The 13,476-nt window shown below is 39.2% G+C and overlaps 1 protein-coding gene across 3 annotated transcripts in view; it reads left to right on the forward strand.

The window, feature by feature from the left end:
- Nucleotides 1-13,476, forward strand: part of ELP4 (elongator acetyltransferase complex subunit 4) — a 214,318-nt gene that overhangs the window by 46,612 nt on the left and 154,230 nt on the right. For all 3 annotated transcript variants that reach the window (XM_084774341.1, XM_084774342.1, XM_084774340.1), the window contains exon 4: nt 6,396-6,524. In XM_084774341.1, coding sequence (XP_084630467.1) covers nt 6,396-6,524 — 129 coding nt within the window. The remainder of the gene's footprint in view (nt 1-6,395; nt 6,525-13,476) is intronic.

Genomic DNA, 13,476 nt, shown 5'->3' on the forward strand with positions numbered 1-13,476 from the left:
GGTTGTCTTTTTTTTTTCTTTAAGCTGTACATTCTGTACTTGTTTGTGCTCTACTTGCTCTTTTTCATTGGATACCAAGTAAATAGTCATTAATAGTAACCACACCACTTAATCAATATTATGCTGTCTTGAAATTGCCTACATTGAGGAAGTCAGTACCTTTTTTTTTTTTTTTTTTTTTTTTAGCCTCAGGCAAAGTTTTAGGACAGGAGAGAATGCAGCCAGATTCATTGCCAAAATGTTGCAGGACTGGTCTCTAGCCTTTTCTCTAATATTGTTACTCTATAAAATGCCTTCAGCTGGGCCTCTGAATTGTTCTCAACACTACTGTCTTCCAAGTTTAAGATGGCTTGTTAACTTTGCTTGCAGTATTTAATAACTTTTCTAGTCCAAAGTTTCAAAGTCTTTTACATTCTTACCAAAACAAAACAAAAACAAACAAAAGCCGTGGTCAGGTTCTTCACAGCAACAAACTCGCTAGTACCCTCTTACTTCTATTCCTGTGATAAAGCACCATGGCCAAGGCAACTTAAAGAAGAAAGAGTTTATTTTGGTTTATGGTTGCAAAGGGTTAGAGTATGTGCTTCCGGTGGCAAGGAAGCCATGGCACCAGAGTGGAATACTGCAAGCTTCTATCTTGAACCACAAGCATGAGCAAAGAGAGAACGTCCTGGGAGTGGCACAAGGCTTTGAAACCTCAGAGCCTGACCCCAGTGATGTCTTCCAACAATGAGACGCCTTCAAACCTCCCCAAGTAGCACTACCAGCTGGGGAGCACATGTTTAACTATGTGGGCCTACTGTTGACATTTCTCATTCAAACTCCCACAAAGAGTATGGTGATAAATACTTCCTAAACTTGACATAACAACAATCAAAAATGTCGACAACACTTAAAAAAGGAGCCTGCAATAGGGTAAGCACTATGTATGTGTTCTCTTATTATTCCTATATTTATTGTTAAAGCCTGAAAACCTATGCTAAAATTTAGTGTGTGGTGCATACTTAATAATAAGTTTCATATAATAATAGTATAGTCGAGCCCCTAACTCAAATTATTTATAAAGTTTTATTTAAGGGGCTAGAAAGATGGCTCAACAGTTGACAGTGCTGGCTGTTCCTCCAGAGGACTCAGCTTTGATTCCCATCATCTCCCTGCCTCATAACACCATGGCCAGAAGATCTGATGCCCTCTTCTGGTCTTCACAGGAGCCAGGAGTTGCAGTTGTACCAATGATTGTGCAGGCAAAGCACACAGAGGCATACAGAATAAATTCAGTTGAAATGTATCAGAGAACTAAATATAAAAACTAAAAGTCTACATTAAAAACTGAAATATATGCATTCCAGAATAAACAGATGATTTTCCTACTAAATATCAAAAAGATAAACAACCAACACTTTTAATTTTTTTATTAATTTATTCATATTACATCTCAATTGTTATCCCATCCCTTGTATCCTCCCATTCCTCCCTCCCTCCTGCTTTCCCCATACTCCCCTCCCCTATGACTGTGACTAAGGGACCTGCTGCCCCTGTATATGCTCATAGGGTATCAAGTCTCTTCTTGGTAGCCTGCTGTCCTTCCTCTGAGTGCCACCTCATCCAGGGGATGTGAAAGTCTTCACTTACCAGGAAAGTGGGACAGAGGGAAAGACATCCTATTGGGACTCTAGGTGAGAGAAGAATGGGAGAATGGAGAAATAGAAGGATCCAGAGGGTCCTAGAAACCTATAAGAAGAGCAGTATCATGGGCGAATCTGGGCCTGAGGGTCCTGCTCAAACTATGGCACCAGCAAAGGACAATACGTGCAGTAAACTTCCAACCCCTACTCATTTCTAGCCAATGTACAAGACATTCTCCACAGTTGAGTGGAGAGTGCAGACTGACTTTCACACGAACGCTGGTGCCCCATATTTGACCACATCCCCTGGACAACCAACATTTTTAAATGGGGAAAAAAAGAAGCTGGGATTCAGCTCAGTGGCAGAGAGCTTGTCTATGTGCAAGGCACAAGTTTAGTCCCCAGCATGCAAAAAAAAAAAAAGCAAGATAATATCAATAGTTCAGCTCATATGAGCCTGAAATAGAATAGGGAGGTTAAGGTCATCCTAGGAAGCAACAAGAAGACAATTAGAGAAAGAGAGGAAAAAACCAACAACAACAAACAAACAAAAATCTGAGAGGTGGGAAGAACATGATAGATTGTAATCAAAGGCAGTCATGCAGATGGCCAAACCAGCCCATCATAAACAGCTGAGCATCATTGTCATCTGGGAAATTCAAACTCAAGGCATACTGAGTACCATTTTATTCCTACTAGTGTGGCTTTGTTAAAAAAAAGAAAAAGAAGTATTGTTGACAATATGGGGAAAAATGGAGGGCTCATAGATTATTGATTGGATGATAAAGATGTGTAGTTCAGAAAACATTCTAGTTTTTTAATAAAAAGTTAATTATAGGGTATTCCTATGACCTAGAAATCCCTATGCAAAAAAAAAAAAATTATTGTAAACCAGTGAATTCATTTCCTCAGTAGTGTAATGGATACCCGTGGCCACTTCAGTAGCCTGCTGAGGTGAGCCAGTGTCAAAACCAGGGCCACGGCATCCTTCTGAAGTTACTGCAGCTCCACAAAGCCTGAGCCACTGCCAAGTTCCAGTCACCACAGGAGCATCTGTAGTAGCTCATGATGTCAGAGGTTAGGGGTTTGTGTGTCAAGCAAAGTGCTTCTTTCAAGTGTGAGTATCAACACCTGCCCAGGTACTCATGTGTCTCCTAAATGGGTGTGGCAACAAAGCAGCCAGTCATGGACTTCATGTCTTCAGCTGCGTGAGAGATAATCTCAGCTTCTGCTTCTGTGTTGTGGGACATTTGTCCAGATCCCAGTGAAGCGTATGTGTCTGTGCCGACTCTGACTATGACATCATCCTAGAGTATATCTGGAGTAAGAGCCTACCCAGCCCTGTGGTTAGGCATCATATCATTGCTTTTCAAAACAATGAATACATTATTTGTTGATGTAAGTTAGTATCATGTGAAACTGTACCTAATTTCTTATTAAGACCAAATTGTTTGGCCACAATACTTTCAAAGACCCAAATATATGACTTTTCCAGTTAAAAACATTTCAAATAAATAAATAAATTTCTTGTGTGAATATTCATAGTAATATAACATTCAAAGACAGAAATGATCTGGTAAATGGTGGGTAAACAAATTTCAGTATATCCGTGCAATGTAATATTTGCTAATGAAAAACAATGAAGACATGTTACAACATGAATAAGCATGTTAAGCAAGAGAAACCAGACATTTTTTTTTTATCATTCTATATAAAATGACTAGAATAGCCAAATCATAGAAACAGAAAGATTAGAGAAAGATTAGTGATTGACACTGGCTCCTTAAGATGGATGGGATATCTTTGCAAATTGGTGAAAAGTCCCTGAAGTTGGATAGTGGTTATAACAGTTCATCTCTTTTGTTAGCTTGATTGCAATAAAAGACACCTGGGAGATTTATACAACACAGCACTGAGTGTGGCAGTAAGGACATTTTCCAAGATAAGATTATGAAGACTCTGACATAATGAATGGGTTAATCCATTGTAAGATTCAGAATTTGATTCCAGATTCTGGCTATTACAAATAAAACTGCTATGAACATGGTTGAACAAAGTTCCTTGTTGTATGGTGGAACATCTTTCGGCTGTATGCTCAGCTGAGTCTTGGGGTAACACTATTCCCAATTTTCTGAGAAAGTGCCAGATTGATTTCCAGAGTGGTTGTACAAATTTGCAGCAACAGAGGAGTATTCTCTTTTCTTCATATCCTCACCAGCGCGTGCTATCACTTGAATTTTTTATCTTAGCCATTCTGGTAGGTGTAAGATGGAATTTAGACCCCCTGTTCAGATATAGCCAATGGGCAGCTCATTCTCTATGGTTGTGCGGGAAGCTGGGACTGCCTCTGGTGCCCCCTTCTCCCTCCCTGCCCCCCCCCCCCCCCATTTGATCACTTCCCCTTGGTGTAAGGGCCCTGAAGGCATACAGAGGAAGGGGAAGCAGGCTTTCTAGATGTGACCTGATAGGCTGTGGTCATATGGTGGGGGAGGAAGTCCCCTTCTGTCAGAGGTGTAAGGCACAGGAATAGGGCAGAGGAGAGAGGGAGGGTGTAACTGGAAGATACAGGTGAGGGGATAACAATCCAATGTAATCTGAATAAATTGTAATACATTATTATTTTTTAAAAGATTCACATTTTGAAAAAGCTATTGAGATGTGATAGCATTATTGAAGGTGGGGCTAGTTAGAGGAACTTGGTCACTGGGGCTTGCCTTTGACAGTTATGTCTTAGCTTAGCTTTGTATGCTTCTTGTTATACCTATCTGCACCCTGCACCCTGCACCCTGCATCCTGCATCCTGCACCCTGCATCCTGTCCTCCACACATGTATATTATAAAGTTTTATCTAGCAACAGGCCTGGAAACGATGCAGCCAAATGACCGTGGGCAATATTTCTCAAACTATGGGCCAAAGTAAACCTTTCCTTATTTTATCATGTTTAATTTAGGTGTTTCTCACAGTAACAAAAAGCATATATAGTGATTAGAACTGCACAACTCTGAAAATATTAGAAACCAATGGATTATAGACTTTAAAGTAGTGATTTTACCATAATTTTGAACCATTTAAAGCATGTACCTTGTAGTACATGTCTGTAGTTTCAGCGGTCTTGAGGCAGAGAAAGGAGGATTATGAATTTGAGGTCAGCCTGAACTAGTACGTAACATGACCCTGTCTTCCCTGCTAACAGAGCGGGGGGGGGGGGGGGGGGGGGGAGAGGCGGGGGGGAGTGGTTTCTGATCTTAAAAAATAAAAATTGCAACTTAATAGTTTCATCGCCGAGATGTGAAGTTCCATCTCCTCTCTTCTGTGAGGACTGCTGCCGCCACCACTGACAATGTAGATCTTTGTGAAAACCCTGATGGGCAAGACTGTCACCTTGGAGGTGGAGCCCAGTGACATTCACTGGCAAACAACTGGAAGATGGCCTCAGCCTGTCCGACTACAACATCCAGATAGAGTCCACCCTGTACCTGCTCCTTCACCTCAGGGGTGGGGTGCAGATCTCTGTGAAGACCCTGACAGGCAAGACCATCACCCTGGAAATGGGGCCAGTGATACCACCCAGAAGGTCAAACGGGAAGGTGGACATGTTTTTCTCACCACAGTATCTAGAAAGAGCCCTCCTTGTGGTTGCTCTTGGCCTTAATGGGGAGATGTCTTCATTTTCCCAATCTTTTAAGCTGTTAACCAGTTTCCTTATACTTTGAATAAAGTATTGCATTTCCCCCCTCCCCAAAAAAGCATCTTAATCTTTAAGTATAAAGTTGTGTTAGGTAATTTAAATTCCCACATTATTTGTGATTCAGACTAATAAAAAATACAAACAAAATCATGACATATATTTTTCTTAAGATGTTTTTTTAATTATAACATATGACAAAAATATTTTATACACTTCTTTCATAGCTACTCAGGAGGTCACCTTACAAAATAATAAATTGAGATTCACTGTCTCTATATTTAATATAAGATTTTAAATTCTATTTTCATTGTTTAAATAGTAAAATGTTTGCAGGTGCAAAACCCAGCAATTTGATATGGGCAAAATAAATGTCTTTATAGTCCGCTGTTATTTTATCCATTATTTCGGTGAATGAGTTTTTTGAATTCTAGAATTATAAACCAGCAAACATATTGTGCAATGCTTTATTTTACCTCATGGCAAACACAGCAATAATTGCATGTGGTACTATGTATTGATTTCATACTTTGCTTAAGTATATAATTTTTTTATTATATACATCGCTTCTTGCTAGAATACCAGCTGATTTTGTGAATATAGAATTTCAGATGTTTTTGAATCCTAGTTCATTGCAAAAATATTAAACCTTGTATCTAACATTATACCCCTTTTCTGTTTAAGAATTTTCTATAGTAAGGCCCTGTGGATGTAGCTCAGTTGGTAGAGTGCTTTCCGATATGCACAACCACTTAGGTTCAATCCTCAGCCCCATGTGAGCTGGACATGATGGTGCACATCAGCCATCCTAGCACTTGGGAGATAAAGCAGAAGAATGAGAAGTCCATAGTCATCCTTGACAGTATAGCAAGTTCAAGTATGCCCTGGACCACATAGGACACCTGTCAGAAAAAAAAAAGGGGGGGGGGGAGAAATGTCTAAATCATTCTTTTTGTGCTGGAGTCAATTACAAGGCACATGTGTTTAAATAAATGCATTGGTAGCATTATTGTCATTATAGCTCAAGAAACTGTCATATTTAATACTGATGCCACGTAATACTGACGTCCTTTTGTTTTCTTAGGAACTCCCTGCACCAATACTTGATGATAATGGCAAAAAGGAGCTTGAAGATGTGCGTAATCCTAAAACACCAGAGCCTGATACTAACATGAAAATAGCCTGGCGGTACCAGTTACAACCCAAGATGGAGGCAAGTCAACATATAAACTACCTCTAAAATTTGCTAATGCATTTCTTTTCACTTTATAGAATCTCTGGTTTGCTCTACTACGTTTTAGGTTTTGTGCTTTGGCCCAGTTTTTCTTTTTGAAATATGTGTATTATTCTGTGCCATTATGTATTAGGAGTATATAACTTACTTGTGTGTGTGTGTGTGTGTGTGTGTGTGTGTGTGTGTGTGTGTGTGTGTGTTTTCCTGTGTGTGTTCATAGAGGCCAAAGTTAAATGTCTTCCATCTCTCTCCCCACCATACTTTTTGAGATAGTATCTTTCACTAAACATGAAGCTTACTGAGTCAGCAAGCAGAAGCAGGGTAATTTAGATCCCTTTACTTTCTTTCTGACTGGTGTCCTATGTAGTCACAGGCATGCTTGAACTTACTATGTAGCCAAGGATGACTGTGTAGCAAGCCCGAGGAATGTTCCCGAAGGGATTGCTTAATTTTTAGAAGAAACTTTTGGGCATTGGGGTGCTGAGTAATATTAGAACATTAATATTTGGGGACTCTCACAGATGAACTAAGTGCATTCTGCATTATGAGATGAACTTGAGACTTCAGAGCCAGAAGTGGATGTTAAGCTGATAAGAAATGGGGTCGTAGTCAGGGTTACTACTACTGTGATGCAACACCATGAGCAAAGCAACTTGAGGAGGGACAGATTTGATTTACTCACTGGTCTGTGTAGCAGTTCATTGTCAAAAGCAGTGGCGGACAGGAACTCAAGCAGGACAGAAACTTGGAGGCAGGAGCGGATGCAGAGGCCATGGACAAGTGCTGCTTACTGGCTTGCTCAGCCTGGTTTCTTCTAGAATCCAGAACCACCAGCCCAGGGGCAGCACCAACCACAATGGGCCAGGTACTTTCACATCAACCACTAATTAAGAAAATGCCCTACAGCTGGATCTTATAGCCGCATTTTCTCAACTGAGGCTCCCTCCTCTCTGATGACTCTAGCTTGTGTCAAGTTGACATAAAACTAGCCAGGACAGATGGATTTGTAGTGATTACTTTTCATGTTAACTTGGCTGGATTTTGAGTCACCTAGGAGACATACTTGTACTTCCAAAGAGATTTAACTGAGGAAAGAAGACCTATCTTAATAAGACTGTACCATTCTGTGGGCTGGGGTGCTGGAGTTATGAAAAGAGAAAGCACATAGAACCCGGGCATTCTTCTCTCTGCTTTCTGACTTTGGAAGCAAATGGAACTAGCTGCATAATTCTGCTGCCATGCCTTCCCCACTGTCTCAGACTGCTTGAGGGAACCGGGAGCTACAACATACCTTGCTTCTCTTGGCTCATTTCAGATAGCTGGTCACAGCAATGAGAAAAGCAGTGCAGCACTTGGGACTTTGTATGTTCGCAGTATTTTATAGTTAACTGTGAGCATACCTCCTCCATCCACTGAGACTTCTTTGTGAAGATAGAGAGCTTATTTTATTTTCTCCTGTAGTTCCACCACCTATAGTAGTGGTTACATAGTGAATAATAATAAATGTAATTAGTAATAGTTAATAATAAATATTTATTCATTTGGCCAGATGATCACTCATCAGCTGTGTACCAAAGCATGTGTATTAAGTAATGACAAATTGTATATATATATATAAACTTATTTGGATACTATCATTTTAAAACTTTGATTCAGACTACTAAAAAAAAAAAACCTACAAATTAGAGAGTATTTGGACTCCTATGTAAAATAAGGACCAATTTTCCTTTTATATGTCAACCCTATAAAATGGACAAGAAAAACTCAGTTTTTACAAGTCAACTAAAATATGAAAAGAAAGTTTTTGTGACTCAAACATAAAAACAGATGTCTGGCTTTAGTTAGAATAAGAGAGATGTCGTTTAGAACTATGACACTGCCCTGTCACTGTCTGATAATAGGCATCATGGTGTTCTACAGTGTTTCTCAATATACTTCACTAGCAATAGAGCGAAAGAAGTACTCTCATTCTTTACTGATGAAAGAAGTTAAGCTATTAGAGTCGAGATAAGATAGATATTGAATCTCATTCGGAAATCTAGACCCAACAAGACAGGAAAAACACTTCAAACGAGACAAATGCAGATGGCCAAGTCACTGTGAATGTAACATGTATAGAACTCATTATTCTCATGATTGTCACATGGTTCTCTCTGCTGTATGTAGTTTATTTTATACATGTGTAATAAAATAAAAGTATAAAAAATAAAATAAAAATTAAAAAAAGAAAGTGCAAGTAGTAGGAGGTAACAGGCTGGCCCAACGTGCACAGCACTTGCTGTGTTGGCCTGACAGTCTGTGGTTGAATACCCAGAACCCACTTCACAAACATGACCCCCTGGGATCCACTCATTTGTTTGGAATATGTGCACCCACCCTTAACACACACCCACAGACACAGACAATCTTAAATATTAACTATAGAAAATGAACAAGGCTGAGCAAGTGTCTGTGGAGTAGGATGCAGGTCCTTTGGGCTTATGCCAAGGACTGGTATAGAAGGGTCATGTTGTAAGTTTATGTGAGGATTCCTCACAATGATGTCCAGAGTAGCTGCGCCAATTGCGATTGCCACCAGTGAATGAGGATGCACCTTTCCCCTTGTCCTCCTCAGGATTTGTCTTCTTGTTTTCTTGTTCTTAGCGGTTCTGACTAGGGTATAGTGAAATCTCAAAGTTTTGATTTGCATCCCCTAACTGCTAAAGACAATGTTTTTTTGTTTTGATTTGGTTTGGTACTGGTTTCGGGTTTTTTGTTTTGTTTTGTTTTGTTTTTTCAGATATTTCTTTTTTTATTTAATTAATTTATTAAGATTACAACTCAGTTGTGATCCCATCACTTGTATCCTCCCGTTCCTCCCTCCCTCCTGCTTTCACCCTATTCCCCTCCCCTAGGTCTATGACCACAGGGGACCTCCTCTCCCACTATATAGTCATAGGCTATCAAGTCTCATCTTGGCAGCCTGCTTATTCTTTCTTTGAGTGCCACCGGGCCTCCCCACCAAGGGGAGGTGTTCAAATATGGGGCACCAGAGTTCATGTCAGAGTCAGTCCCCACTCTCCACATAGAATGTCCTGCCCGTTGGGTAGATCAGAGTAGAGGTTCGATATTTACTACTTGTATTGTGCTTGGTTAGTGCAACAGTTTGAGCAAACCCCTCTGAGCCCCGATCCACGTGTCATGATGTTCTTCTTGTAGGTTTCTAGGACCCTCTGGATCCTTCTATTTCCCCATCTCCTATATTTCTCTTACCTAGAGTCCTAGTAGGATGTCCTCACATCTTTCCCAATATTTCTTAGCCACTCTTTTTCTTCTTTTGAGAACTCTCTCTGTTCAGGTCTCTGGCCCACTTTTGAATGGATCTTTTGTATTGTTTTGCTTTTTATTTTTAATTATTTCTATATTCTAGATATTAATCCTCTATCAGAGTACTGCTGACAGGGATTTTCCCCAACCCTTTGGTTTTTCTTCAGGATTGATTGATTATTTTTCTGTGCAGAAACTTTTTTGTTTTCTGAGGTCTCCCTTGCTAATTGTTGGCCTTAGCTCTTGGGCAGATGGAGTACTATTCAGAAAATCCTCTCCTGTACCTGAATCATACCTAGGCTATCTGTAGCAGTTTTGGTGTTTCCAGTTTCACATTTAGGTTTTTATGTATTTCATTTGTTTTGGTACAAGGTGATAGATTCTGATAAGTTTTATTTTTTCACATGTGTACATCCAGTTTTCCAACCAATATTTGTTGAAGATGCTGCCTTTTCTCCAGTGTATCTTCCTGGCCTGTTTGTGGAAAGATTGATAGCTATAGTAACACATACTTAAGCTCAGGGCTTCTCTTTTTTTCCCTTGATCATCATGCCTGTTTTTGTGCCAGTACCATTTTGATTTGTGTGATCTTGAAACCAGTTTGTACATATATTATTGACAATTTTCTCCTGTGCTTATCAAGAATATTAGTCTACAGTTTTCTTTTGTTTTGCCCCTATTGATTTTTAATGTCAGAATAACAGCAGCTTTGAGGAATCGGAGCAGTTCAGTGTCTGACCCCTTTCTGTTTTCTAGAACAGTAAGAGGAACATTGGTGTTAGGTCTTTGCTGAAGCTTTGGTAGAATTTGACATATCCATTAATGAAATGGATATGAAGAGAATAATAAATTGAATGCAATCAAACAAAAATGTGGTTCTTTGGAAAAAAACAAAGCTGTAAAACCCTGTGGTCAAACAAATCACACACACACACACACACACACACACACACACACACACACACACACACATACACACACACACACACACACACGAGTGGTAGGGAAGTATTCAAATTAGGAATTTTAGAGATGAAAAAGAAGCTAATAAGACAAAGTTCAATAAAATAAGAGGATCGTTAGGGTAAACTTTGAAGCGTTAGTTTCTAAAAAACTGAAAAAATTCCTATACAAAGATGATCTACCAATATATCTGTCAGACATATTTGTGAGGCAGGAACTATTGGGGACTGGCTTACCCTGTCTTGGTGGAGTTTGGCAGTTGACTTTGCCTGCATCCAAGCTTGCCCATTTTTAGGCAGAATTCTCTATGAGGCAGAAATGAGGCAGATATATTGGGCCATAAGGCTGAAGATGATGCTCCAACATTATAGAGAGTTTGGCTTGACTGTTCAGGCAGCAAAACTGTCTCTGTCATCTTCTCGTTTTGGAAGCTGCTAACCTGCACTTCCTGTCTAGTCAGATAATTTTATTCCTTCTCAAGTCTCTGATGGGGTTGAAGACCAGATAGTTTAGTTTAACAATTAAGCTTAGTTGTTTAGGGGTTAAGACGTCTTTAGATCTAGATAGATGTCTTAAGTTGATAAAGATTAGATATAATAGATATTGATTTACATTCAGAATTTTAGACTCACCAAGATAGAAAAATGTTTTCTTCAGGGTTGCCAAATACAAATAGCCAAAACACTATGAATGTAACATTTATATAATTCCTTATTGTTTTGTGGTTCTTCTTGCTGTATGTAGTTTATTTTATATATGTGTAATAATATGAATGTATATGTAAAAAATAAAAAATATTATTAAAAAGAGTTTACTAGTCATTCTTCAAGAGTATGTAGTTTCTGGGTTGTTGTTTTTCCTTTCAATGATTTCTAGTTTTATTCTGCAATGATCTAGTAAGATACATAAGATTAAATCAGTTCTTTTCCATTTGTTGAGATTTGCTTTGTAGCCTAGATTTAGGTTACTTTAGAAAAGGTTCCATGAGCTGTTAATCAAAATGTCGTATATGAATTTGATAAGTCCATTGTCAGTTATTCATTCTCCCTCTCCTCTTCTCTTCTCTTCTCTTTCTCTCTCTCTCTCTCTCTCTCTCTCTCTCTCTCTCTCTCTCTGTCTGTCTCTCCCTCCCACTCTCTGTCTCTGTCTCTCTCTCTTTCACTCTCTGTCTCTGTCTCTGTCTCTGTGTGTGTGTGTGTGTTTGTGTGTGTTTGTGTGTGTGTGCGCGCGCGCGCGCGCGCGCGCGCCCTTTCTGTCTTCCATGTTGGTACTAGAGTTTTGATAGTTTAAATATGTGAGTCTGTGGGGCCATTTCTCACTCAAACTACCACAACATAACATTTTCATTTTTAAATTCTTTCGATTTTTGTACTTCTTTTGTTCACCTTTCTCTCATGAAATGTATTCTTTCCTGTGAGCTCATAGTTAGACTCTCTTCCTTCCCTCCCTATATATTAGCCTGCTTTATGTTCTGTCTGTACTAGTGACTCAGTGATCATCAACCGCCTCCATTTGTACTTGCTTTGAAAGTCCCAGGTCAAGTTTTAGAAATAGTTTTGCTGGACGGAAAAGTTTTGGTTGATATTTATTTTCAAGACTTGAAATATAGCAATACATTCTTATCTGACATTTTAGGGTTATTGATGTGAGACAGTTTTTTATTTTGATACATTTGCTTTCCACCGCATTTTTAAGTTAGGTGTTTTACCGTGTATTTTCAGCATTTCTGTTTGATTGATTTCAGAATCACAGTTTCCTTACTTTCTCTCTCTTATCTCTCTCTCTCTCTCTCTCTGTCTCTCTCTCTCTCTCTCTCTCTCTCTCTCTCTAGTTCTGGTTTTATAGTGTCTAGTATTGTTTCTTTTTCAAATGTGTATTTATTTTTTATTCATTTGGTGAATGAGTGTGTGTGCAAGCCAGGGTCTGTGTATGAAGGTTATAATACATCCCTCAGGAATTGGTTCTCTCTTTTTACGGGGTGAGATCTAGGAGTTGAACTCCAGCAGCAAACATCTCCACCCTTTGAGCATCACTGTGGCCCTAATAATGCTGCTTTTACTTTGTATCTTTGAAATCTTAGCTGTGGTCTTTCTGTCTTTGAAAATAGTTTACTGTAATGCTATACTATATATATATATATATAGTATAGCTTTTAATCTTAACTCCGTCTTGTGTGCTGTGCGTTTTTGTGTTTGGTCTCCTGATTCTATCACGGAGTTCTTATCCCTCTGGGTCACGTGCTCATTGTTGTTCTCCACTGAGTGCGATGCTGTCCTCTCTGTGACCCCTGTTGCGGATACTCATGCTCCTGCTTGATCTTGCTTGTCTGATCCTAATTCTTTCCACGGTATTTTTAAGTTGGGTGTTTTGCCATGTATTTTCAGCATTTCTGTTTGGTTAATTTCAAAATTCCAATTTTCTTACTAATGTTTTTCTCTGTTTTTTTATTTACACTTCTCTTCCCTATTGCTGATCTTTTTATCTACTTTGCTAATGCTCTTACCCAAGTTCTCAGTTTATTTCCTTCCTTTATTCATCTGCTTATTTGACTCCTCTATGGATCCTTGACTCTTTGAACATGGAATTCTGAACCCCTTTTCTGACACTTGAGCCATCTCAAGCGTCATTTCAGACTCAGGGGCTCAGGAGCTTGTAGGAGTTT

The sequence above is a fragment of the Acomys minous genome (assembly GCF_964271855.1).
Source record: "Acomys minous genome assembly, chromosome: 3".
Taxonomy (NCBI): Eukaryota; Metazoa; Chordata; class Mammalia; order Rodentia; family Muridae; genus Acomys; species Acomys minous.